Here is a 27,303-nt window from a genome sequence, read left to right as displayed (position 1 = left end):
AAAGGGGGAGGGGTGGCGTTACTAGTCAGGGAAAATGTCACTGCAGTGCTCCGTCAGGACAGACTGGAGAACTCAACCAGTGAGGCATTCAGGGTGGAACTGAGAAATAAGAAAAGCATGACCACATTAATGGGGTTATATTACAGACAGACCAAGGGACGTAGAGGAACAAATTTGTAAAGAGATCGCTGACTGTTGTAAGAAACGTAAGGTTGTTATAGTAGGTGGTTTTTAACTTTCCACATATTGACTGGGAATCCCATACTGTAAAAGGACTAGATGGAATAGAGTTTGTCAAATCTGTTCAGGAAAGTTTCCTCTATCAGTATATACAAGTTCCAAAGAGAGGATGTGCGATATTTCACCTGCTATTAGGGAACTGGACAGTGCAGGTGATAGAAGTTTGTGTAGGGGAACACTTTGCATCTAGTGATCACAATGCCATTAGTTTCAAAGTAAATATGCAGAAAGTTAGGTCTGGTCTGTGGGTTGAGATTCTAAATGGGAGAAAGGCCAGCTTTGATGGTATCAGAAATGATCAAACAAGTGTGGATTGGGATAGGCTGTTTTATGGCAAAGGTGTCCTTGGTAAGTGGGAGGCCTTCAAAAGTGAAATTTTCAGAGTACAAAGCTTGTATGTGCCTGTCAGAAAAAAAAGGTAAAGATAACAAGTGTAGGGAACCTTCGTCTTCATGAGATATTGAGCCCCGGTTATGAAAAAAGGAGGTGCATAGCAGGTATAGGCAGGTAGGAACAAATGAGATGCTTATGGAGTACAAGATATGCAAGAGAATACTTAAGAAGGAAATCAGGAGGGATAAAAGAAGGCATGAGGTTGTCCTAGCAGATTAGGGGTATAGGCCTTACACAGTGAACGGAGTGTGATAGAACAAAGGGATCTGGGAATACAGGTCAATAATTCATTGAAAGTGGTGTCACAGGGAGATAGGGTTGTTAAAGATTTTGGCCTTCATAAATCAATGTATTGAGTACAAGAGATGGAATGTTATGTTGAAGTTGTATAGAACACTGGTAAGGCCTAATCTGGAGTACTGTGTGCAGGTCTGGCCTTCTACCTACAGGGAAGATGTAATTAAGATTGAAGGAGTACAGAGAAAATTTACAAGGATGTTGCTGGGTCTGAAGGGCTTGAGTTATAAGGAAAGATTGAATAGTTTAGGACTGCATTTCTTGGAACGTAGAACATTGAGTGGAGATTTGATAGAGGCATATAAAATTATGAGGGATATAAATAGGATAAACACAGGCAGGCTTTTTCCACTGAGGTTAGGTGAGAGTACAAACAGAGGTCATGGGTTAAGGGAGAAAGATGAAAAATTTAAGAGGAACACGAGGGCAAACTTCTTCACTCAGAGGGTCGTGAGAGTGTGGAACGAGCTGAAAGCACATGTGGTGAATGTGAGCGCAATTTATATGTTTAAGAGAAGTTTGGATGGGTACATGGATGGGTATAGAGAGTTATGGTCACGGTGCAGGTCCATGGGAGCATTTTAAATGGTTTGGCATTGACTAGATGGTCTGAAGGCCCTGTTTCTCTGCTGTACTTTTTAATGACTCTGTGACTCTATAAATGGAGCTGATTAATCTTATCCAGTCCAGAACCAGATAGCAATATGGATGAAATAATTTGAATTTACATTCCAATGGGCACTCCCAGTGGTTCTGTAACTGGAACTAAATCATCCAGAAATGATTGCAGATTAAGTTGCCTGTTCTACTGATATCTCCCTGTATCTTCAGTGAGAAATTCTGCAGTATGAAACTTTATAAACTCTAAAAACTCATTCAAAAATCGGAGATACTTGGACTTCTAAAGAACTGGATTTTAAACTTTGGTCCTTATCGTTCCATGTTGAATGTGCTTTGGGTACAGACTGCTGTGTAGTGTGTCAATACTCTGATAAATTGCAAACTCATACCAATGATCCATGATTAATGAGTGTGGCAGATCTGTTGAAATAGAATTCCCTTCTTTGTTCTACAGGTCAATGTGTCCATTGAACTACTGACCTGTAGACATTAACTTCGCCAGCATCTATCTGTCAGAACACAAGAACATACAGTGTAGAAGCAGGAGATGGCAATTGGCACTTTGTACCTACTTTACCATTCAAAAAGGTTGTGGCTGCTCTTTACTTGGCCTCCTTTCCATTACCCTTGGCCCTCCAAAATTCTGATAGCTGGCTTCTGTCCTCTTGCTCAGTCAACACTGCTTCTGCAGTTGAGAAAGTCAAGTATTTACATCCATTTGAAAGATGATATTCCTTTTCCTGCCTGCTTTAAATTGGCAACACCTACTGTAAAATTATACTCTTTTCCAGATTCCTCCATGACAGCAAACATCTTTTCATGCTGTTATGTCTCTTCAGGATCATGCGTTTCAATATATCACCTCTCATTCTTCTGTACTAGTGAATATGAGTTCAACACTCATGACCTTTCCTTATACGTAAATACACATTAATATTTATATATCTTGGCACATTTTATTCCAGGTCTGTACATTAATCTCTAACTTTATTTTATATAAATCTTTATTTTTTATAATTGTTGAACGTTGATGTTTTTACTGCATGTTACACCCTGACAAACACATCACAGCAAATTCCTAATACATGGTAATACACACTCAGTAGCCACTTTATTAGGTACACCTGCTCATTAATGCAAATATCTAATCAGCCAATCACGTGGCAGCAACTCAATGCATAAAAACATGCAGACAGTGTCAAGAGGTTCCATTGTCATTCAGACCAAACATCAGAGTGGGGAAGAAATGTGATCTGAGTGACTTTGACTATGGAATGATCGTTGGTGCCAGATAGGGTGGTTTGAGTATCTCAGAACTGCTGATCTCCTGGGATTTTCACACACAACAGTCTCTGGAGTTTACAGAGAATAATGTGAAAAACACAAGAAAAAACACCCAGTGAGCGGCAGTTCTGTGGGTGAAAACACCTTGTTAATGAGAGAGGTCAGAGGAGAATGGCCAGACTGGTTCAAGCTGACAGGAAGGTGACAGTAGCTTAAATAACCACACGTTACAACAGTGGTGTGTAGAAGAGCATCTCTAAATGCACAACACATCAAACCTTGAAGTGGATGGGCTACAGTAGCAAAAGACCATGAACATGCAATTTGTGGCCACTTTATTAGGTATAGGTACTTTCTGTACCTAATAATGTGGTCACTGAGTGTCCATGGCAAATAAAGTTGATCCTTGATCCTTAATCCTTATAAGCCATGTCGTTCATTCCACAAACTAGTGAAATGAACCTCCTCTGAGCTGTATATTTTGACAGAATATCCCTTCTTAAACAAAGAAACCAAAACATAAGGCAGTATGCAGGTGTGGCCTCAACAGTTGCAAAAGTTCTCCCATATCAGTATTTCTTACCATTGCAATGAATGCCAACATTTTTGTCTCTAATTAGGTACTTTCTGAATTTATTTCCCTTCTGTGTCTCTCTAGTCAATGATTAAAAGAAAATGTGAGCAATGCAAAACTGTGGTATCATTGGTAATGCCAGTATTTATTTTAAATGTTTTATCCAAAATGAACTTTATTCATAATAAAAATATGTACAAGAATAAACCGTGTAATGCCTTCTCATTCTTATATTCATAAGCAATGTGTTAATGTAAAACATAGAACACTCAGTACAGTAGAGGTGCTTTGGCCCATGATGTTGCGCCAACCCATTAATGTACTCCAAGGTCAATTTAACTCTTCGTTCTGACATAGGCATCCATTGTCCTTTCATCCATGTGCCAATTTAAGAGTCTCTTAAATGTCCCTAACGTACCTGCCCTGGCAGGGTATTTCATGGGTAAAAATACTTACCTCTAACATCCCCCCTATACATTCCTTCAATCACATTAAAATGATTGCCCTGCATGTTAAAAATAACAGTGTCGCTGCCACTCACGTGACCCCCTGCAGTAGTTCACTACTATGATACAATAATTGAAGGGTTTCCTCACCCAGCCCGGTCCCTCCCTGTCCAGTAGCGGACACTGCGGTCCTTCTCCACTGAGTCCTTGAGCTTCAGTGTGTCCCTCAGCACGTACTCCTGCAGCCTGGACTGGGACATTTGGCAGCTTTCCTCCAAGGTCATCTCAATGTGCCGGCACACCAAGTTTAGGGCCAACCGAAGAGCGTCTTTCACTGAGTTGATGATGTTCCAGCAGCACTTGATGTTCGTCTTTCAATGCCTGCATTTAACTTTCATGCCTAGCTGTGATTGAGAAGGTGGTGATGAGCTTTCTTCTTGAACTATGACAGTCCTCCCACGTTGTAGTTAGGTTGGGAATTCCTGGGTTTAGACTCACTGAGCATGAAGGAAGAAAGGTATAGTTCCAAGTTTGGTGAGGGGTGGTCATATTCCAGTTTTCCTGATGCTTTTTTGTCTTTCTCCCTAATAGCTGAGATTGTGGTTTAGGAAGGCGCTGTCAGTGTAGTCTGGGTGAGAAAGTGCAATGCATTTTGTAGATGGTACACCCTCCAGCTACTATGCTCCTGATTTGGAGGGAATGATAGGGGTCTGTCAGGTTCCCATCACGCAGTAATACACCTCTCTATATATAATGTCACTGACATTAATCATGAAATGTGTTGTTTTGTGCAGCAGTACAGAACAAGGCAGAACAAATTACTATAAATTACAATAAAAATAAAATGTGCAAAAATGGAATAATGGGGTAGTGTTCATTGTGCCGTGACCTTTTTGAATGACAGAGCACTGTATGTAACTTGTGGAACAGCACCTCATTTTCTGCCTGGGTGGTTTATAATTCAATATATTGGACCCTGATTCCGCCAACAACCTGCTCTCCCTCTTTTCCTTTCTCCCCCATTCTAATCTACTCAGTTCCACTAAACGCCCCAAACACCTTTCCAAACACCACGCCCACCACAACTCCAGCTCTGTCCCCTTTCCCACCCAGTTAGATCAGCTTTTCACACACACTCTCACCCCACTGAGTCCCCTACTCTGTTCCCCAAGTGTTCCATCTGCCCACAATCTTTCCCTCACCTTGTTCAAATCTACATCTTCTTTTCTGGATCAAGTTCCACAATTTGTTGCCTCCACCTCCTGACCTCTGTTGCTAATCCCACTCTTCATTGCCTCCACTTGATTCCATCTGCTCATCGACCTTTCCTCGCATCACATAGCAGCAGCATTCAGCCCATCGAGTCTGTTCCTCCATTCCATCATGGCTGATTCATTATCCCTCTCAACCCCACTCTCCTGCCTTCTCCCCATAACCTTTGATGCTCTGACTAACCAAGAACCAATCAATTTCTGTTTTAAATATACTCAATGACTTGGCCTCCACAGCCATCCATGGCAATGAATTCCACAGATTCAGCACTCTTTGGCTAAAGAAATCCCTCCTCACCTCTGTTCTAAATGGATATCATTCTATTCTGAGGCTGTACCCTCTGGTCCTTGACTCCACCACCATAGGAAACATCACCTCCATATCCTCTCTATCTAGGCCTTTCAATGTTTGGTAGGTTTCAATGAGAATTTCTGCTGCAAGCACAGCTTAAATAAGGAGCCTGTCCAACTCTGCTCACAATACTCCAAATGTGGTCTGACCAATGCCTTATACAGCCTCAATATAGATCAGATATCTCCCCTCTACACTTCAAGTCCTGATGCAGGGTCTCAGCCCAAAATGATACATATTCTTTTGTCTCCACAACATGGCCTGACCTGTCAAATTCCTCCACTGAGCAGGTCAGGCAACAGTTGTGGAGGCAAAGGAATAGTCTCCATTTTGGGCTGAGACCCTGTATTATTTTGCTTCACATTCCAGCATCTGCAGCCTCTTTGTCACCACTGTAGAGTTCTTTGATTCTGCGCGATCTGGCTGCGAAGTGCCACAAAGACCGGCTTGCAATTAAAGCATATTGCCGTCCTCTGGAGTAACTCTGCCTCAGGTTCCGGCTTGACAATGTGCCCCTCCTCCACAGAAACAATTTCAGGTCAGATGCTCCATCTAGTGGCCATACTGAGCAAATTTGCCAGCATAGTCACAGAGCACTACAGTGGAGAAACAGGTCCTTCAGCCCATCTAGTCACTGCCCAACTAGTTCCATCAACCCACACATGGGCCATAGCCCTCCATACCTCTTCCATCCATGTATTTATCCAAACATCTCAAATGATGCAACCAAACCAGCAGGACTGCTGTGACTGAAAGACAGATAACACTGACATTTGTATCAATATAAAGCCCGTTGGGGAATAAAACAGCACTTAAGCTGTAATCTTCTGGTTGTACTGTATTTGCCATGTTCTGCAATTCATAATGCTAGGACTGTGTCACAGAATGAAGGGTTGTTGTGTCACCACACTTTAGGAGGGATATAAAGTTCTAGAGTGGGTGTTGAAGAACGACAGGACTTTTTCCAGGGATGAAAAGCTTGACATATGAGGAGCAGTGTCATTGGTTAGAGCATCAATTGTTTTGGAGAGTATGTCGTGGAGATTATAATCCACTACATACCAAACTGTTGGCTTGGTAGAACTTCAACCTCTCGCTATAACCAGAGCTTGGACAAACTTGGGTTGTTTTCTCTGGAGCAGCAGAGACTGAGGAAAGATCTGGTAGAGGTTAATAAGTTTATGAGAGGCATCGATAGAGTAGACAGCCAGTACCTGTTTCCCAAGGTTGAAATGTCTAATATCAGAGGGCATGCATTTAAGGTGAGGGGGTAATTTCAAAGGAGATGTGAGGAGCAAGTTTTATACACAGGGAGTGGTGGGTGCTTGGAATGTACCACAAGAGGTGGTGGTAGAGGCAGATACATTAGAGATTTTTAAGAGATATTTAGATAGGCACATGGATGTGAGGAAAATGTAAAGATATGGACATTATGTAGGCAGAGGGGATTAATTTATTTGGCCATTTGATGACTAATTTAATTGGTTTGGCACAACATTGTGGGTCGACGGGCCTTTTCCTGTGCTGTACTGTTCCATGTTTAAAGATATTCATACATTTACCTGATAGCTAATGAGCAATGAAGAAGTAACTTGTTATAAACATGTGGAACACATTACAAGGGTGGTGCAGTAGTGTAACACTCTATAGTACCAGCAATCAGAAAATCCAGGTTCAATTCTCGCCGCTCTCTGTAAGGAGTTTATAAGTCCTCCCCGTGACCGTGTGGGTTTCCTCCTGGTACTCTGATTTCCTCCCACATCCCAAAGCTGTGCGGTTAGTGAGCTGTGGGCTTGCGATGCTGGTGCAAGGTGATATTTGTGGGCTGTCCCCAGCACATCGTCGGTTTGTGTCGGTCATTGACGGAAACGATGCATTTCACTGTGTTTCAATGTACATGTGAGAGATAACACTAATCTGTGTTATCACTCAGTGCAACTGCTTAAACGCTGAAATCAAGCTGAAAGCACAAATGAACAATAGCTACTTACTGAGCTGCTTGAAGTTGTGTTAGTGTTCTCAACGTTCTTTCTCTTTCTTTTAAGCAGTTCCTTTACGGGATCTTTCACACGAACTCCTAAATAAGGTCGCTGCTGTGATTGATCAGGAGAAGCTGGAAAAGTGAGTGAATATTTTTAAATATCATGTCCGTGATAATCCTGTGATATCCAATCCATTCAGCAGATGGGCAGCAAATACTGAAACAGTAACAGTTATAACAAAGAGCCACACACAGAAAACGCTGGAGGAACTCAACAGTCAGGCATAGGTGCTGACTAAAATGGCAACCTATGCAAATGAATTAACAGTTGCCATTTCGGGCTGAGACGCTTCATCAAGACTGGAAAAGAAGAGTGAAGAAGCTGGAATAAGAAGGCAGGGTTTATAATGAAGTTAGAATAAGATTAACAGTACTGGCCTGGCCATTCAGCTCACAATATTGATGTAAATTTTCTCTTCCTGTATATCATCCATATCTCTCTGTCCACACCCTGGAGTCCACAGACACCTCAGTTAGGACACTTCCATGGTACAACAAAGGTTGGGAACCCCACCTCACATTTGTGTGTCTATCTAAAAACCTTTTAAACTGCCTGATTTCACTACTACCCTTGGCAACTCTTTCCAGGCACCCTACCACTTTCATGCCATTATTTAAACATTCTTCCCTAATCTTAAATTCATGTCCTGTGTTTGATATTTCTAACCCGGGGAAAAGATGTGGGACACAATTCATTAGAACCATAGAACATTACAGCACAGAAACAGGCCTTTTGGCCCTTCTTGGCTGTGCCGAACCATTTTTCCACCTAGTACCACTGACCTGCACCTGGGCCATATCCCTCCAAACCCCTCTCATCCATATACCTGTCCAAGTTTTTCTTAAATGTCAAAAGTGAGCCCACATTCATCACTTCATCTGGCAGCTCATTCCACACTCCCACTACTCTCTGCGTGAAGAAGCCCCCCCTAATGTTCCCTTTAAACTTTTCCCCCTTCACCCTTAACCCATAACCTCCGGGTTTTTTTCTCCCCTGGCTTCATTTGTGCTGTCACTTAGTATACCTGAACTGTGCCTCCAAAACCATATGATACCTTTTGTCCTGCAGTATATTCCTTGACTGTTTAATCTCAATGAACTTCTTCATGTCCTGGGCTTTCCACATACTCCCCATCAGTTTCAAGAAATCAGTGCCTTCATCACCAATTAATCATGGTGTAAGTAGTTAACATTGGGACACTAAATGTATAAGTACATTTTTATTCTGATAATATCACTCAGTTTTTCCTACTTATGTAAGTCTCACACTTACATAAAGTTCTTTAAAAATTTGAAGGATTAATTTTTTTGAATATTGTTCCTGTCTTTTTGTTTACCTCTTTGAAACAAATCACATTATCCTCTTAATTCTGCATTTTGTTGAACTAGATGGTGTTAGAAATTCATTTTAGTTCCTCATCAATCCTCAAACAGCTAAGCAGATAGGGAGACACACTACTGTTTCTGTCAGTCACCAAGGCCCAAGTGCATAATTGTTGATGAGTTCACAGAATTAGTAACAGAACAAATGTGCAGAGGGTCTTCTCTCTTGTGGAGGAACCTAGAACAAGGGGACCACTAGTTAGAATAAATAAGAAAGACAGTGAAGAGATGATTTTATTTCATTCAGAGAGATGAGACCCTTTTAAACTCTCTTCCTCAAAAGGCAGTGGAATTAGTCCTAGAATGTGTCTTAAAGGTGGGAGGTGGGAATGCAGAGCTGAGCTTACGACTAAACCAAGCTTGATTTTACCAAGTGCTGTAGGAAGCTTGAGAAGCCAAATGCAAGGTAATAAACCCATCATTGCTTAGCCACTGCCTCATTTTTTGTGTGGAAGCATACTGTGCATTTATTGCCTGTAGGAATAAATGGCAAGTATAGCTCCACACACAAAGATGAGGCAGTGACTAAGCAGTCAAGGACATTTGTTGAGGTGTAATCTTCTCCTAAGTTGTAATTATTTCCTGCTTCTAATTGGCTCATGGCCATGTTCAAAGTGCATATATTTCACTGTATACAACCTTGAGTTTCATTTTCTTGTGGGCATACTCAACAAAACTGTGGAATAATAACTGTAACATAATCAATGAAAGACCGCTCAATCAGAGTGCAGAAAACAACAAGCTGCAAACACAAAAAGAAGAAACAGCAATAATAAATAAATAAGTAATAAATATGAAGAGCGTGAGATGAAGAGTCTTTGAAAGTGAGTCCATTGGTTGTGGGAACAGTTCTGCAGCCTATAGAATCTCACCGATGATCATCGGCACCATGTTGAAAAAAATGTGAAACGTGTGGTAATTTGAGTGATAAAGCCTTAGCTGATGGCTAAGCCAGAAGTCCAACCAGTGGAGGTTAGAGCAGTTAGATATTCTTGCTCACTATCTGAGGCAACTGTCATGAGAACTGAAATTTAACTTGACGTCTTCAAATTTGGAGACCACTGATCTTGATGTCATTATTAATAATCAAGGTTCTTAATGAGTAAGGGTGTCAAAGGTTATGCGGTATCGGCAGGAGAATGGGGTTGTGAGAGAAAATAAATCAGCTGTGGCAGAGCAGACTTGGTGGGCCAATTGGGCTAATTCTGCTCCTGTTACTGTTACTGAATGTCCTGTGGCTGACTGAAAGCACAGTGAGATTAATCCGAAGGGCTGAGGGTGAAGTCAAAGGAGAAAAAGCTGGACATATTCAGCGGGCAATGCAGTAAATGTGGAAAAAAGAATAACAGACGTTATAGTTATTGGCACAGACTAGATGGGCTGAATGGCCTTTCCAGCGCTCTAGTATTCTTTGATTCTATGACTCTATGACTGATTGTATTTTATTCCAGATTTCTGGTAGCTGTTAACTTTTACTTTTCAATAAAGGAATCTGATATTTTGGTACTGAATGAACTGGCACAAATCCAAATTATTCCAAGGAATTATTACTACAAATGTTCAAATATTGATTATAACTGAAACAGAGAATTTTATTGGCAGTTACGGTATTCTTGGAATAATTTGTTTCACTGTTGAAGCTCTTAAAAATACGGAGAGCTAGCACATCCATCCTTATGTTCTCTGAAGCTGCCATTTTATTAAAAATGGAAATAATTGCATTTTTGTCCATAATAATCACATTCTGGCTTTCTTTAATGAAGTAGAGAATATTAACAATGCTATAAACACAAGAGATTCTGTAAATGCTTGAAATCTAGAGTAACACTCACAAAATGCTGTAGGAACTCAGCGGTCATCAGGACTAATAAAGGGTTGTCAACTATTTATTCCCCTCTGGAGATGCTGCCTGACTTTCTGAGTTCCTCCACCATTTTGTGTGTGTTACATTAACGAATATTAAGATGCTATGAATATCTTCCTGCTTAATATTAAGGTTTAGATTCATGTAACTGTAAGTATACTATGTTGAAGAAAGGTATTAAATATCTAAGAGCCTTTAAGAATTTCAGGACTGTGCAAAGCTGTTTACTATCACTGCAATGTATGCATTCTTGTGCAGTAGGAGCCAGGGTGGCTAATAAATGCATAGCAGGCTACCACAAACATAAATGAGGTGGTGACTGACATATATTGAGGTGCAATTATTGGCCAGGTCTGTAGAAACAACAACCCTGAAACTTTTTCTTCAACCGGTGCCTTTTACTCCAATTTGCAGGGGCAGTTTTGCTATTGAGAAGTGTTTTGAAATGTTTCCCAGTACTAGTCTGGCATATCACAGTTGGTAGAGTATTCCAGATTTTTGGTGCATAAGAGCAAAAGACCACATCATCAGTTCTTTTATGGTTGGCTCAGGTACACTAAACAAACCATTAGTCATGGATCTAAGATTACAATTAAGAATGTAAGGGGATAGAAACTCCAAAATATATGGAGCAGCTAGATTATTCAGAGCCTCATATACAATTAAGAGTTTTAAAAAATTGATTCTCAAAGACATAGATAGCTAGTGTAATGATGCAAAAACCAGTGAAATGCGCTCTAATTTTCTTTTTTGGTTATGATTCTTGTTGTTACATTTTGAACAAGCTGCAACCATTTGCAAACAGTAACCCAAATAGCCACAAACAGTGGTGTGCAGAAGAGCATCTCAATGCACAACACATTGAATCTTGACGTGGATGGGCTACAGCAGCAGAAGACCACAAACATACACTCAGTGGCCACCTCATTACATACAGGAGGTATCTAATAATGTAGCCATTGAGTACATATGTATATTGATAATAATTTTACTTTAAACTTTGAATTTTTAAAATGTGGAAGCGCTACAGCGTGGTTGAACTCAGCTGTGGCCTAGCCTCACTTGTCGGTGCTGCCCTCCTGTGTTCGAGTGGTGGAATGACAGGCTGGAGTGTGTGCATCTGCCCTCTGCCAGGAGACTGTACCATTGATAGCTGGAAATTGTCGTGCAGGGTCTTGGACTATATACATGCTTTTTGTTCAAGTGAAGATGCTTCTTTGTTCAATATTTTGAAATATGCTACTCGCTATTTTGAATGCTTAGCACCTTGGCCCCAGAGGAACATTTGACATTTCTACCAGGGGAGAAAGATTCTGACTGTTCAGCTGATCTATGTCTCTCATACTTCTATAAGATTTTGTTAGTTTTCCCTTCAGTCTCTGCCACTCCAGAGAAAACAACCCATGTTTGTCCAACCTCTCCCTATAGCTCGTATCCGCAAATCCGGGCTGACTAACCTCTTCCACAGCCTCAATATTCTTTCTGTAATGGAGTGTTCAGCTGTATCTATATATGGTTTGAATGATAGTTAAACTTTATTTGATTTGATTTGATTTAATATTAACCAAAAGTTGCTTGCTCTCAATGTTGATAGCACACTTTTACATCTGTCCTGCAATTTTTCCTTCTTGTAACGCTGTAGAAAGGAGAGCTGAACATTGGATAGACTCCTTGTGTGGTTCCACAGAAGTTCTACATATATTTATCATTACCTCCTCATTTTCCATTGTATCTAATTGATAAGAACTTGACTTGATCAACTGTCATGACACGAGTTGATGAAAGGCAATTTGAAAGTGTATTTAATTTTTATTATCATGTGTCAATATTCACCAGGTGTTCATGTTATTTATGAATGTATTTTGCTTCCAGATTATTCCTTATCCAGCCCTTTTCCCCTCTTTATTGGTTTATGTAACACTTCTTATTTTCTTTTAATTTGATAAACTACAATGAGATCTTTCTGTAACAGCAGTAAAAGCCTTTACATCAAAGAGCATTATCTCCTTTTTTTGAGATCAATAACATTATTACTCACAAATAAGACAAAGATCCTTTCTTTTCATGTCTGGTATAACTAGAACGAGGCTGCGTGATCACATCTCAGGTTTAACATTTAATTTAACACATCCCTCTCACTGTAAATGCATGTTCTTTAGTGTTTGACATTTCTACCAGGGGAGAAAGATTCTGACTGTTCACCTGATCTATGCCTCTCATACTTCTATAAGATTTTGTTAGTTTTCCCTTCAGTCTCTGCCACTCCAGAGAAAACAACCCATGTTTGTCCAACCTCTCCCTATAGCTCGTATCTGCAAATCCGGGCAGTATGCTGGCTAACCTCTGTAATGGAATGATCAGAATTGCACAAGTGTGGCCTAAGCGAAGATATTAATAGCTGCAACATGACTTTGTTATCCTTATATTCAAAAAGCTGACTAATGGAGGTGAGCACCCCATACACCTTTATTACCAGCCTATTTCCTTGTATGGTCACGCTCAGAAACCAAGATCCCTCTGCACATCTATGCTGCTAATGGTCTTCCCATTAACTGAATGTGTTTGACCTTTAAAAGCTTTGAAATTTATTGTTGGTCAGAATATTAGGCTTCACAGATATGAATGGCCAAAGTCCCTGATGAATAAATGTGAGCAGGATACCTCACCATTCCCTGACCTCCATCACCTCTACTTCATCAGAAAAGCTGAGTTTTTTTCTCCAGAGAACAAAGAAAATCAAATAAAGGCACAAATAACCGTGGAATCTTAAACCCAAGGGATTCTTCAGATGCTGGAAATCCAGAGCAACACACACAAAATGCTAGAGGAACTCAGCAGGTCAGACAGCACCTATGGAGAGGAATAAACAGTCGATCTTTGGGGCTAAGATCCTTCATCAGGACTGGAAAGGAAGGGGGAAGACACCAGAGTAAGAAGGTGAGGGAGAAGGGAAGGAGTACAAACTGGCAGGTGATCGGTGAAACCAGGTGAGGGGGCAGGCAGGTGGATGGGGGGTGGGAAGCTGGGAGGTGACAGATGGAAAAGGTAAACAGCTGAAGAAGAAGAAATCTGACAGGACAAGATGGTGGACCATCAGAGAAAGGGAAGGAGGAAGGGCACTAGAGGGGCAGGTGAGGAGAAGAGAAAGGGTAAGAGGGTAACCAGAATGGGGAATGGAAAAAGAGAAGGGAGAGAATGGAATAATTACCCCCTCTCCTCCTAATGACTGCAGATGCTGCCATTATTTGTTGCTCAAAGAAAATCAAGTGGAAGTTTAATCATGCAAACATACAATTATTTTTGACATGGAATAAATGCATTTGGCCCATCAGGTTTCTGCCAGCCCCTTGTGCAACAGTCCAATCAGTTTAACTATGTCTTTCTTCCCATGTTCTCCCTGTATTACCAAATACACTCCCTTCTGAAAACTCTAATTGTCTCTTTATTCATTACCCCTTCATATCATAATCACACTTGTGTAAAAAAACAAGCTTTTTTTTTACTATATTCCACATTTATCTTTGGATTTTCAAAGGTGACTAAGATTATGAAGGCCTCATAGGGAGAAACTATTTCTAATGGTACTTAAGAATCATTTGTAAGAAAACCAGGTATAGGGGAGACATTATATTATTCAGTTAGGTCTAATGATCTTTGCCTGAAAGAAGGTGGAAGCAGCTTTAACAGTAGCTCTCAAAAAGAAATAGAACATTTTACCGAAAGCCAGCTGCACCATTTGGCACTGTACTGCTGCTTAAGAAAGTCTCTAAGAATAAACCAGAAAATTATAGGCCGGTGAGCCTGACGTCAGTAGTGGGAAAGTCATTGGAAGGTATCCTAAGGGACCGGATATATAGAGCTTTTTGGGGAAGTTACTAGGATGGTTGATGAAGGCAACTGTCTATATGGAGTTTAGTGAGCATTTGACAAGGTCTTTCATGGGAGGTTTGTCAAGAAGGTTCAGTCACTTGGCATTCAAGAAAGCTGGTGAATTGGTTTAGACTGGATAGTAATGTTGTTAATTGGATCAGCAAATTTGCAGATGACACCAAGATTGGGGGTATAGTGGACAGCGAGGAAGATGATCAGAGCTTGCCACAGGATCTGGACCAGTGGGAAAAATGGGCTGAAAAATGGCAGATGGAATTTAATGCAGACAAGTGTGAGGCATTGCAGTTTGGTAGGACCAACCAGGGTAGGTCTTACACAGTGAATGGTAGGGCACTGAGGAATGTGGTAGAACAAAGGGATCTGGGAATACAGGTCCATAATTCATTGAAAGGGGTGTCACAGGTAGATAGGGTCTTAATTAAATATTTGGGCATACTGGCCTTCATAAATCAAAGTATTGAGTACAGGAGTTGGAATGTTATGTTGAAGTTGTATAAGACATTGGTGAGGCCTAACTTGGAGTATCGTGTGCAGTTTTGGTCACCTAACTACAGGAAAGATGTAAACAAGGTTGAAAGAGTACAGAGAAAATTTACAAGGATGTTGCTGGGTCTGGAGGACCCGAGTTATAAGGAAAGACTGAATAAGTTTGGACTGTATTGTTTAGAACATAGAAGATTGAGAGGAGATTTGATACAGGTATACAAAATTATGAGGGGTATAAATAGGTAAATGCAAGCTGGCTTTTTCCACTGAGATTGGGTGGTACTACAACCAGAGATCATGGGTTAAGGGTGAAAGGTGAAAAGTTACAGGGTAACATGAGGGGAAACTTCTTCACTCAGAGGGTCATGAGAGTGTGGAACAAGCTGCCCGCACAAGTGGTGCATGCAAGCTTGATTTCGATGTTTAAGAGAAGTTTGGATAGGCACATGAATAATAAGGGTATGGAGAGCTATGGTTTCAGTGCAGGTCGATGGGAGTAGGCAGCTTAAATGGTTCAGCACAAGCTAGATGGGCCAAAGGGCCTGCTTCTGTGCTGTATTTTTCTATGACTCTATTCTATGATTCTATAAGGACGACTGCCATAAGAAAGCATCAACCATCATTAGGGATCCCCAGCATCCAGGCCACACTCTCTTCTTGCTGCTGTCATCAGGAAGGAGATACAGAAGCTTTAGGTTCCACACCACCAGGTTCAGGAACAGTCATTATCCTTCAACCATCAGATTTACCTCAAAACTGAATTGATTCCACAACCTATGAACTTACATCCGAGGACTCTGCAACTCATTTTCTCACTCGTATTTATTTTCTTATTTCTTCTTCCTATTATTCGTGTATTTTTATTTTTTTTCTCAGCTCAAGCTGGTGAAACCTCAGGTATGGGCAGAGCCAAGAACACCCATTTCTCAATTGCTAGGAACTTTCGGACTATTCTACTGGTGTTTAGTATTGTGGCTTTCTGGAGATTTACATAAATATTGCTGTGTTTAATGCTATTGTGTAGTGACTTTGGGATGATACCAGTTGTAGATATTATTGTTGGGACAATGTATATATCCTGTTCATGTTCCATAGTCTTTCAATTTCCTCTTGTAACTCACTATATTTATAGTGCGTTTCACTTATTGATTTCTGTTAGTTGTTCTTTCTTGTTTATTCTGTAATATTATATCCGGATGGTTATTATGGATTGTCCTAACTGCAATAACAGATCAGTTGTAACATTATTTGTCGAACACTGACTCTAAATCTGGATTATTATTACCATTATTAGTATTATTTTGTATTTATACATATTGTTTTCTTTTGATTTTTATCAGTCTTTGTGTGTAGTTTTTCCATTGATTCTATTGTATTTCTCTGTTCTACTGTGAATGCCTGCAAGAAAATGAATCTCAGGGTATTATATGGTGCATATACATACTTATACATACTTTGATAAAGAACTTACTTTGAACTTTGAACTCTGAACTTGGAGTATTTGTTGGGCTCTGTAGAAAGGGGTGGGGTGTTTACCTGTTTGGGATTAATTGGAGAGTTCAGAGACCTTGCAGAGTGGCAAAATGCTCTCCTCTGCATGGCAAGATTCTTCTTTTCTTCCCATAAAATAGTTAAAAGTAGCAAAGCATCCTCTAACAGTGTACCTTCAAAGCTGCTGGAGCTCAGTTTAAAAAAAACACACTTACATTCCCACTTGTGCAGGTGTGATTAAAGACACATGTGTGCTTGTCTTTATTTCAAGGGTCCTACTTTCTTGGCCAGTCTCCCAAGTCCCACCCTCTTCAAGATACAATTAACCCAGTCTGGAGCGTGTCATGTCCTAACCTGCTGAAAGCTCTTCCCTTCAAGTATCCTGTTCTTCACTACTCTCCATTTGTCAATATCAGTGGCTTTATGCTCCACCAAATGCTTCCACGATCTTGGGCTGCCCTATCCCTGCAAACACGTGAAATGATATTTTTGAATGTAGGTTTTACTTCCCTGACACTGATTACTTCCTCATCGCTTCTGCTTCATTTCTGCTGTCTCCCTTCCTGGAGTTACAACATAGAACATTACAGCACAGTACAGTACAGGCCGCTTGTGCCAAACTTCTTACGTACTCTGAGATCAATCTATCCCTTCCCTTCCCTTCCCCACAACCCTCAATTTTTCTATTATCTCAGAGTTTCTTAATTGTCCCTGATGTATCTGCCTCTACCACCAATCACTGTGTCAAAACCTTAGCTCCGTCATCCCCCCATACTTTCCTCTGATCACCTTAAAATAATGTCCCCTCATATTAGCCATTATTTAGAGTTATTTAGCTCTTCCTTCCGTGCTTCGTAAAGCCAAGTAAAAACTAGTCCTTTCTTCTGCTTTTAATGGTCCATTCTACCTGACCTTCATCTTTCCACTTTGCATATTATCGTTTATACCACGTCAAGAGTTGCAAACATCTTTCTCACTGTAAGAGTCATTGCACTATATGAAAGAACAGCTGGTAGTAGCTCCAAACCTCTAATGTTGTAACAGTACTTCCAAAGAAAGAAATATGAAGCGCTAAAACATTATCCGTTAATCCATTTTTAATGCTGCTCTTATACCACGGTAGTGTAGCGCCGGTAATTGGGGTCCAGTTCCTGCTGCTGTCTGTAAGGAACCTGTACAGTCTCCCTGTGACAGTGTAGATGTCTCTTTGTACTCCTGTTCTTCCCCACATTCCACAGACATGTGGTAAGTGTTAGTAAGTTTCAGGCTGCCCCCAGCATATTCCCAGACTATGTTGGTTGGACAAGTGTCACATTTCACTTTATTTTTCAATGTATATGTGACAAAATAAAGCTAATCTTTATCATCTTTATCTTATAATAACCCTCCTACTTTTTAAAATAAATGACTTGTAGCAATGATGAGTTGTATGTAATCCAAAAGCTGTTGTTCAAGACTTGTGCCACTCGTTCCCTATTACCGATATCCTTCTTTTTTGCTGTCACTGCCTTTCCCCACTTTCTCTGCTACATGGAAATATTTTCATTTCTAATTTTCCCAAGTGCTGGTGAAAAGTCGTTGAACTATAATTTGTCCACACATACTGCTCAAATATTTCCAGTTTTTTCTCTCTTTGTGTGAGTCACATTCACCTCAAGCTTCCTTCGCCTTCTCTGGTTGTGCAACATGTGCACCTGACTGTGAGAAACCACGCTTCCAGTGATTCATTGCTGTTGTTTACATAACCCCCAGCTGTAGCTAATCTTATTGCGCTCTTTGGAATGTCTTAAACCTTAATCGCTTAAGGCAAATGTTTTCTAAAGATGATTTTAATCTATGTGGCTGGATTTTAAGCTATTATTTAAAGATTAAATTGAAATAATTAAATCACTGATCACAAACTTCGGGAGGAACTCTGCAGACTGAGCAACATCTGAGGGGGAGGTCTGGTTAAGGAATTGTGAACATTTTGGGCCAAGTCCTGATGCAAGGTTCAACCCGAAAGGTTGACAGCTCCTTCCCCCACAGATGCTAGTCAATTCGCTGAGTTTCTCCAGCAGGTTGTTTTTCTGCTCCAGGCTTCTTAGCTTTCTAAATCATTGATGACCGAATATTGCACGCCTTCCTTACAAATGGCAGAATAAGATTTGAGGAGATTTGGTATGTTACCAAAGACTCCAGCAAATTTCTCCAGATGTACAGTGGAGAACATTCTGACTAGTTGCATCACCATCTGGTCGGGGGTGGGGGGGGGGGTGTTTATACAGCACAAGATCAGAAAAAGCTTCAGAATGTTGTAAACTCAGCCAGCTCCATCATTGAGGACATCTTCAAAAGGTGATGCCTCAAGAAGGCAGCATCCATCATTAAGGAACCCCATCACTCAGGACGTGCCCTCTTCTCATTGCTACCATCAAGGAGGAGGTTCAGGAGCCTGAAGGCACAAACTTAACATTTTAGCAACCGCTTCAGATTTCTGATTGGACTATGAACACTACCTCAGTTTTTGCTCTCTTTATGCACCACTTACTTATTTTTACGTAAAATTCTTATTGTAACTTATAGTAAACTTTAAATATAGAACTGCTGCAAAGCAACAAATTTCATGACATACAGTATGTCAGTGATAATAAACCTGATTCTGATAGCAAAGTGGATGTGGGAGTAAATGCTTTAAGAGGCGGCAGGTTGGTTAGAACCTGCACAGAACATCCTTTAAAAAAGCGGATGGCTGTCTGTGTTGTGGTTTGTTCAATTTTGTGGTGACCTGTAACTCTTGGATCCTCCTCTGTATTACAGAATGATTACCTTCTCCCCTTTCTTACATGATGGAAATGATCAGCTGAAGCTTCACAGTTGTACAGGAAACTTTTGAACACAATTGCTCAGTGAACACAGAGTGCGTGTCTCATCCCACCTAACCTTAAAGATCATTGTTGAAGGTCATTTATAGTTCTGATAAAAGGTCACTGACCTGAAATGTTCCTGATATTGACTCACAGCAATGGAGAATACAGGAGGTATATTTCCCTTGGAGAGGATGTTTCCTATGGTGGGTGAGTCTAGGACCAGAGGGCACAACCTCAGAATACAAGGGTGGTTCTTTAACATCTAGGCCTGTATTCACTAGAGTTCAGAAGAATGATGGGGATCTCATTGAAGTCTATTGAATATTGAAAGGCCTAGATAGAGTAGAAGTGGAGAGAATGTTTCCTATAGTGGGGGAGTCTAGGACCAGAGGACACAGATAGAGTGGATGTGGAGAGGATGCTTCCTATAGTGGGGGAGTCTAGGACCAGAGGACACAGATAGAGTGGATGTGGAGAGGATGTTTCCTATAGTGGGGGAGTCTAGGACCAGAGGACACAGATAGAGTGGATGTGGAGAGGATGCTTCCTATAGTGGGGGAGTCTAGGACCAGAGGGCACAGATAGAGTGGATGTGGAGAGGATGTTTCCTATAGTGGGGAGTCTAGGACCAGAGGACACAGATAGAGTGGATGTGGAGAGGATGTTTCCTATAGTGGGGGAGTCTAGGACCAGAGGACACAGATAGAGTGGATGTGGAGAGGATGTTTCCAATATTGGGGGAGTCTAGGACCAGAGGACACAGATAGAGTGGATGTGGAGAGGATGTTTCCTATAGTGGGGGAGTCTAGGACCAGAGGACACAGATAGAGTGGATGTGGAGAGGATGCTTCCTATAGTGGGGGAGTCTAGGACCAGAGGGCACAGATAGAGTGGATGTGGAGAGGATGTTTCCTATAGTGGGGGAGTCTAGGACCAGAGGACACAGATAGAGTGGATGTGGAGAGGATGTTTCCAATATTGGGGGAGTCTAGGACCAGAGGACACAGATAGAGTGGATGTGGAGAGGATGTTTCCTATAGTGGGGGAGTCTAGGACCAGAGGGCACAGATAGAGTGGATGTGGAGAGGATGTTCCTATAGTGGGGGAGTCTAGGACCAGAGGACACAGATAGAGTGGATGTGGAGAGGGTGTTTCCAATATTGGGGGAGTCTAGGACCAGAGGACACAGATAGAGTGGATGTGGAGAGGATGTTTCCTATAGTGGGGGAGTCTAGGACCAGAGGGCACAGATAGAGTGGATGTGGAGAGGATGTTCCTATAGTGGGGGAGTCTAGGACCAGAGGACACAGATAGAGTGGATGTGGAGAGGATGTTCCTATAGTGGGGGAGTCTAGGACCAGAGGACACAGATAGAGTGGATGTGGAGAGGGTGTTTCCAATATTGGGGGAGTCTAGGACCAGAGGACACAGATAGAGTGGATGTGGAGAGGATGTTTCCTATAGTGGGGGAGTCTAGGACCAGAGGGCACAGATAGAGTGGATGTGGAGAGGATGTTCCTATAGTGGGGGAGTCTAGGACCAGAGGACACAGATAGAGTGGATGTGGAGAGGGTGTTTCCAATATTGGGGGAGTCTAGGACCAGAGGACACAGATAGAGTGGATGTGGAGAGGATGTTTCCTATAGTGGGGGAGTCTAGGACCAGAGGGCACAGATAGACTGGATGTGGAGAGGATGTTTCCTACAGTGGGGGAGTCTAGGACCAGAGGACACAGATAGAGTGGATGTGGAGAGGATGTTTCCTATAGTGGGGGAGTCTAGGACCAGAGGGCACAGATAGACTGGATGTGGAGAGGATGTTCCTATAGTGGGGGAGTCTAGGACCAGAGGACACAGATAGAGTGGATGTGGAGAGGATGTTTCCTATAGTGGGGGAGTCTAGGACCAGAGGACACAGATAGAGTGGATGTGGAGAGGATGTTTCCTATAGTGGGGGAGTCTAGGACCAGAGGGCACAGATAGAGTGGATGTGGAGAGGATGTTCCTATAGTGGGGGAGTCTAGGACCAGAGGACACAGATAGAGTGGATGTGGAGAGGATGTTTCCAATATTGGGGGAGTCTAGGACCAGAGGACACAGATAGAGTGGATCTAGAGAGGATGTTTCCTATAGTGGGGGAGTCTAGGACCAGGGAGCACAGCCTCAGAATGGAAGGACATCCATTTACAAACAGAGATGAGGAGAAAGATGAGGAGATTTGAAGCAAGAAGGCTGCGAGTGGAACGGCTAATGAGTTCCGGAGCAAAGACATTTTACTATTCGGGGTAAAGAAAGGTAAGACTGTGCAGGCGCGTGACGTCAGGTAGTAGAGCAGGAAAAGTTTAAAAAGGCAAGGAATCTTCAGCAGTTTTAGATTCAAAGCGAAAAGGCTGCGAGTGAAATGGCTAAGGATTTTCAGAGCGAAGGGGTTTTACTACTCGGGGTAAAAGAGAGGTAAGACTGTGCAGGTGCGTAACGTCAGCCAGTAGAGCGGGAAAAGTTTATAAAGAAGACAACCATATCCAGTGGGCAGCGGAGTGAGAGGGTAGTAGAGAGATGTGAAAGAATAGGACCTATCAAGTGTGACAGTGGGAAAGTGTGTATGGAACCAGAGGAAATAGCAGAGGTACTTAATGAGTACTTTGCTTCAGTATTCACTATGGAAAAGGATCTGGGTGATTGTAGTGATGACTTGCAGCAGACTGAAAAGCTTGAGCATGTAGATATTAAGAGGATGTGCTGGAGCTTTTGGAAAGCATCAAGTTGGATAAGTTGCCGGGACCAGATGAGATGTACCACAGGCTACTGTGGGAAGCGAGGGAGGAGATTGCTGAGCCTCTGGCAATGATCTTTGCATCATCAATGGGTCGGGAGAGGTTCCAGAGGATTGGAGGGTTGCGGGTGTTGTTCCTTTATTCAAGAAAGGGAGTAGAGATAGCCCAGGAAATTATAGACCAGTGAGTCTTACTTCAGTGGTTGGTAAGTTGATGGAGAAGATCCTGAGAGGCAGGATTTATGAACATTTGGAGAGATATAATATGATTAGAAATAATCAGCATGGCTTTGTCAAGGGCAGGTCACGCATTATGAGCCTGTTTGAATTTTTTGAGGAGGTGACTAAACACATTGATGAAGGTAGAGCAGTAGATGTAGTGTATATGGATTTCAGCAAGGCATTTGATAAGGTACCCCACGCAAGGCTTTTTGAGAAAGTAAGGAGGCATGGGATGCAAGGGGACATTGCTTTGTGATCCAGAACTGGCTTGCCCACAGAAGGCAAAGAGTGGTTGTAGATGGGTCATATTCTGCATGGAAGTCGGTGACCAGTGGATTGCCTCAGGGATCTGTTCTGGGACCCTTACTCTTTGTGATTTTTATAAATGACCTGGATGAGGAAGTGCAGGGATGGGTTAGTAAATTTGCTGATGACACAAAGGTTGGAGGTGTTGTGGATAGTGTGGAGGGCTGTCAGAGGTTACAGCGGGACATTGATAGGTTGCAAAACTGGGCTGAGAAGTGGCAGATGGAGTTCAACCGAGATAAGTCTGAAGTGGTTCATTTCTGTAGGTCAAATATGATGGCAGAATGTAGTATTAAATAGTAAGACTCTTGGCAGTGTGGAGGATCAGTGAGATCTTGGGGTCTGAGTCTATAGGACGCTCAAAGCAGCTGTGCAGATTGACTCAGTGTTTAAGAAGGCATATGGTGTATTGGCCTTCATCAATCATGGAATTGAATTGAGGAGCTGAGAGGTAATGTTGCAGCTATATAGCACCCTGGTCAGACCCCACTTGGAGTACTGTGCTCAGTTCTGGTCGCCTCACTACAGGAAGGATGTGGAAACCATAGAAAAGGTGCAGAGGAGATTTACAAAGATGTTGCCTGGATTGGGGAGCATGCCTTATGAAGACAGGTTGAGTGATCTCGGCCTTTTCTCCTTGGAGCGACAAAGAATAAGAGGTGACCTGATAGAGGTGTATAAGATGATGAGAGGCATTGATTGTGTGGATAGTCAGAGGCTTTTTCCCAGGGCTGAAATGACTAGCACAAGAGGGCACAGGTTTAAGGTGCTTGGAAGCAGGTATGGAGGAGATGTCAGGGGTAAGTTGTTTTACGCAGAAAGTGGTGAGTGTGTGGAATGGGCTGCTGGTGATGGTGATGGAGGTGGAAATGATAGGGTCTTTTGAGAGACTTTTGGATAGGTACATGGAGCTTAGAAAAATAGAGGGCTATGGGTCAGCCTAGTAATTTCTAAGGTAGGGACATGTTCAGCACAACTTTGTGGGCTGAAGGGCCTGTATTGTGCTGTAGGTTTTCTATGTTTCTATGTTTCTAAATTTCTTTAGCCAGAGGCTGTTGAATCTGTGGAATTCATTGCCATAGATGACTGTGGAGGCCAAATCATCGAGTACACTTAAAGCAGAGCTTGATAGGTTTCTGATTAGTAAGGGCGTCAAATGTTATAGGGAGAAGACAGGAGACAAAGATCTGAGTTAGAAAGAGATCACAGGGAGTGAAGAGGAGTTTGAGGGAGAAGTGGTGGAGGAAACCATAAGGGGATGAGATCAGTGGGGAAGAGATACTGCAGAGAATACTAATTTTTCACCTTTTTTGAATGAAGACCACTCTCAAGGAGCAGTGACACAGGAAAACAGCATCTATCGTCACTATGCAGACCAGACTATCTTCTCGTTGCTGCCACCAGGTAGGAGGTAAAGGTCCCATACCACCAAGTTCAAGAACAGTTATGACCCCACAACTATCAGGGTCCTCAACCAGAGTGGACAACTTGTGTCACCTCAACACTGAAATGGTTCTGCAACCTATGGATTCATTTTCGAGGACTCTCTCAGAAACAGAATTAGGTTTAATATCACTGGCATTTGTTGATTTGTGATAGCAGTGCTTTGAATACATAATATGCATATTTTCAGTAATATTTTTGGGTTGCACATTTTTTCTTCTTTTGTGCATCGGCTGTTTGTCAGACTTTGCGTACAGATTTTCCTAAATTCTATTGTATTTCTTTTTTTCCCTGCGACTGCCAGCAAGAAAATAAATCTCAAGGTAGTATATGGTAACACATACATACTTTGATAATAAACTTTACTTTTACTTTGAACTTTAAACAGCCCTCTCCTACCTCCCAATAGAAGGCTATCAAGTATCAGATCATGGACTTTGTGGGCAATTTATTACTTGTTGCTTTTTGAATCTGCTGATGGAACTTGCTAAAGTGCTGTAGTCGTGCTAATGATGCTTCTTCCACAGACATAACAATGTCCAGTACATTGCATTCACATCACCTGATTTTTCTTTCGGCCTTCTGTTCTACTTTCTAAACCTCTTCTTCTGTCTTAAGTAAATTTACTGACGATACCACTGCTGTTGGCCGAATCAAAGGTGGTGACGAATCAGCATGTAGGAGGGAGATTGAAAATCTGTCTGAGTGATGCCACAACAGCAACCTTTTACTCAATGTCAGCAAAGAGCTGATTATTGACGACAGGAGGAGGAAACCGGAAGTCCATGAGCCAGTCCTCATCGGAGGATCAGAGGTGGAGAGTCAGCAACTTTAAATCCCTCAATGTCATCATTTCAGAGAGTCTGTACTGGGTCCTGCACATAAATGCCATTATGAAGAAGGCACCAGAGCATTTCTATTTTCATAGAAGTTTGCGATGATTTGGCACGTCATCTGAAACTTTGACTGAAATGTACTTTGATAATAAGGTTACCTTGAACCTTGAACTTTGAAGTGTGCTACATCTCATATATTTCTCTTGATGGTTCAAAATGAACTTTAATAACAAAGACAAACATTTTTGGGGGTTTTTTGAAGCCTCAGGTCCGCACATGGCCTTTTGAAGGCTGTAACACAGGGGTGGCACAACAGCATAGTGGTTAGCACAATCGCTTTACAGTGCCAGCGATCACTGATCAGGGTTCAATTCCCGACACTGTCCGTAAGGAGCTTGCATGACCACATAGGTTTCCTCCTACATTCCAGAGATGTAGAGGTTAGTGTTGGTGAATTGTGGGCATGCTTCGTTGGCACGTGAAGCAACATTTACAGGCTGCCCAGCACAATTTGACACAAATGAATCATTTCACTGTATGTTTCAATGTAAATGTGACAAATAAAACTAATCTTTAAATGTGGCAAACTATGTGTGCAGAGCAAGATACCAGAAAAGGCAACGTGACATTCTCTAGATAATTTATTGAAGTGATTTTGATTCAGGAGCAAGCATTGTTCAGGTTACATGGGAATAATAGGCTGTTTTCAGTGGTGCCACTTGAATAAACTCTACACATTTCTCAGTTCTCTTTTTAATTTGAAGAAGACAGCTAAGTCATTGGGTATATTTGAAGCTCCTAATTTGTCAGACTAGCAAAGCTTACAGGGAGAAGGCAAGAGAATGAGGCTGAGATGGATGATAAATCAGCCATGGTGGAGCAGATTTCTGCTCCAATGTCTTATGGTCTAATGGTTTAAGATTATTCCATACTGTAAACATCTGAAAAGACGAAACGGGAGGAAAAATGACAGTTGATTTTTTTACTACCAGTTCATATGCAAGTTCCCAAACACCTATAAACCACAAGATGCAGAATATGATTAGAGCCTCTTTTTTAGGAGTATCATTTATTCAATCCTCTCAGATCTCATGACCCTCGCTGTGGGAAGTGTGAATCGAAACATTGCTGTTTTAGCTGCGGCCCATTTCCTATAAACTCACGTGAACAACACGAATCACAGCTTGCTTGAATGGCTTTAACACTGTTCCCCTGCCAAGTCCTCAGCTGGTTCACAGTTACTGCTCAAAGAACAGCAAATGCTTAAAGAAAAACATGTTCTTGTAAAGTAAAAAAATGTCATGCAGATCTGTGACATTCAAGTGGCAATGGTTAGGTTGAATGGATTGGAAATTTGGTCTTCTCAGCAGGAAGCCCCAACTTTGATCAATACAGCTTTCTGAGGTGGGATCTCCGTCAGGCCTTACGGGCTTTATCATGTGTGGGAGTGAGGGATCAGTGGTGAAGGGGTGAGTCAGAGACTGTAAGATATAGGTGCAGAATTAGGCCATTTGGCCCATTGGGTCTGCTCCACTATTCCGTTATGGCTGATCCATTATCCCGCTCAAGCCCATTCTCCTGCCTTCTCCCCGTAACCTTTGACACCATGGCTAATCAAGAACCTATCTACCTTTGCTTTTAATATGCCTAATGACATGACATACATGGGTGTTTATGGCAATAAATCCCACAGATTCACTACCATCTAGCTATAGAAATTACTCCTCATCTCAGTTCTAAAGGGACGTCATTGTATTCTGAGGTTGTGCCCTCTGGTCCTAGGCTCACCCACCATAGGAAACATCCTCTCTCCATACACTCTATCTAGGTCTTTCAATATTCAATAGGCTTCAATGAAGTCCCCCCTCATCATCTGAAACTCCAGTGAGTCTAGACCCAGAGTCATCAAACACTCTTAATATGATAACCCTTTCATTCCCAATACCTCATCCTTATAGAGAAGATATTACTGGATAACTTCTTCCCTTCCTTGTTTTTCCCTTGCTACTTTTTGACCTCTTTCATCTGTGCATTGATAATTAGTTCTAATGTTGTGAACTATTTCATTAAGTTGAATTAAAACATTTTGTTACTCCTGACGACACATGGAAGGTGGCTGTTGATACAACAATTCTGCCACCTGAAAATTTGCAGAACCTTATGCAATAATTCAAATGAGAATTTGCTCAGAGCTGTTTCCACACTTGCTATAATCAGGCTTCTGGGGGTGGTAGAAAGACT

General features: G+C 41.7%; 1 protein-coding gene across 3 annotated transcripts in view; it reads right to left on the bottom strand.

The window, feature by feature from the left end:
* Positions 1-27,303, bottom strand: part of LOC140716940 (NF-kappa-B inhibitor delta-like) — a 240,151-nt gene that overhangs the window by 152,701 nt on the left and 60,147 nt on the right. For all 3 annotated transcript variants that reach the window (XM_073030092.1, XM_073030090.1, XM_073030093.1), the window contains exon 2: positions 7,470-7,591. In XM_073030092.1, coding sequence (XP_072886193.1) covers positions 7,470-7,591 — 122 coding nt within the window. The remainder of the gene's footprint in view (positions 1-7,469; positions 7,592-27,303) is intronic.

Source organism: Hemitrygon akajei, chromosome 26, assembly GCF_048418815.1.
Source record: "Hemitrygon akajei chromosome 26, sHemAka1.3, whole genome shotgun sequence".
Classification (NCBI taxonomy): Eukaryota; Metazoa; Chordata; class Chondrichthyes; order Myliobatiformes; family Dasyatidae; genus Hemitrygon; species Hemitrygon akajei.
This window is presented reverse-complemented; position numbering and strand designations above follow the sequence as displayed.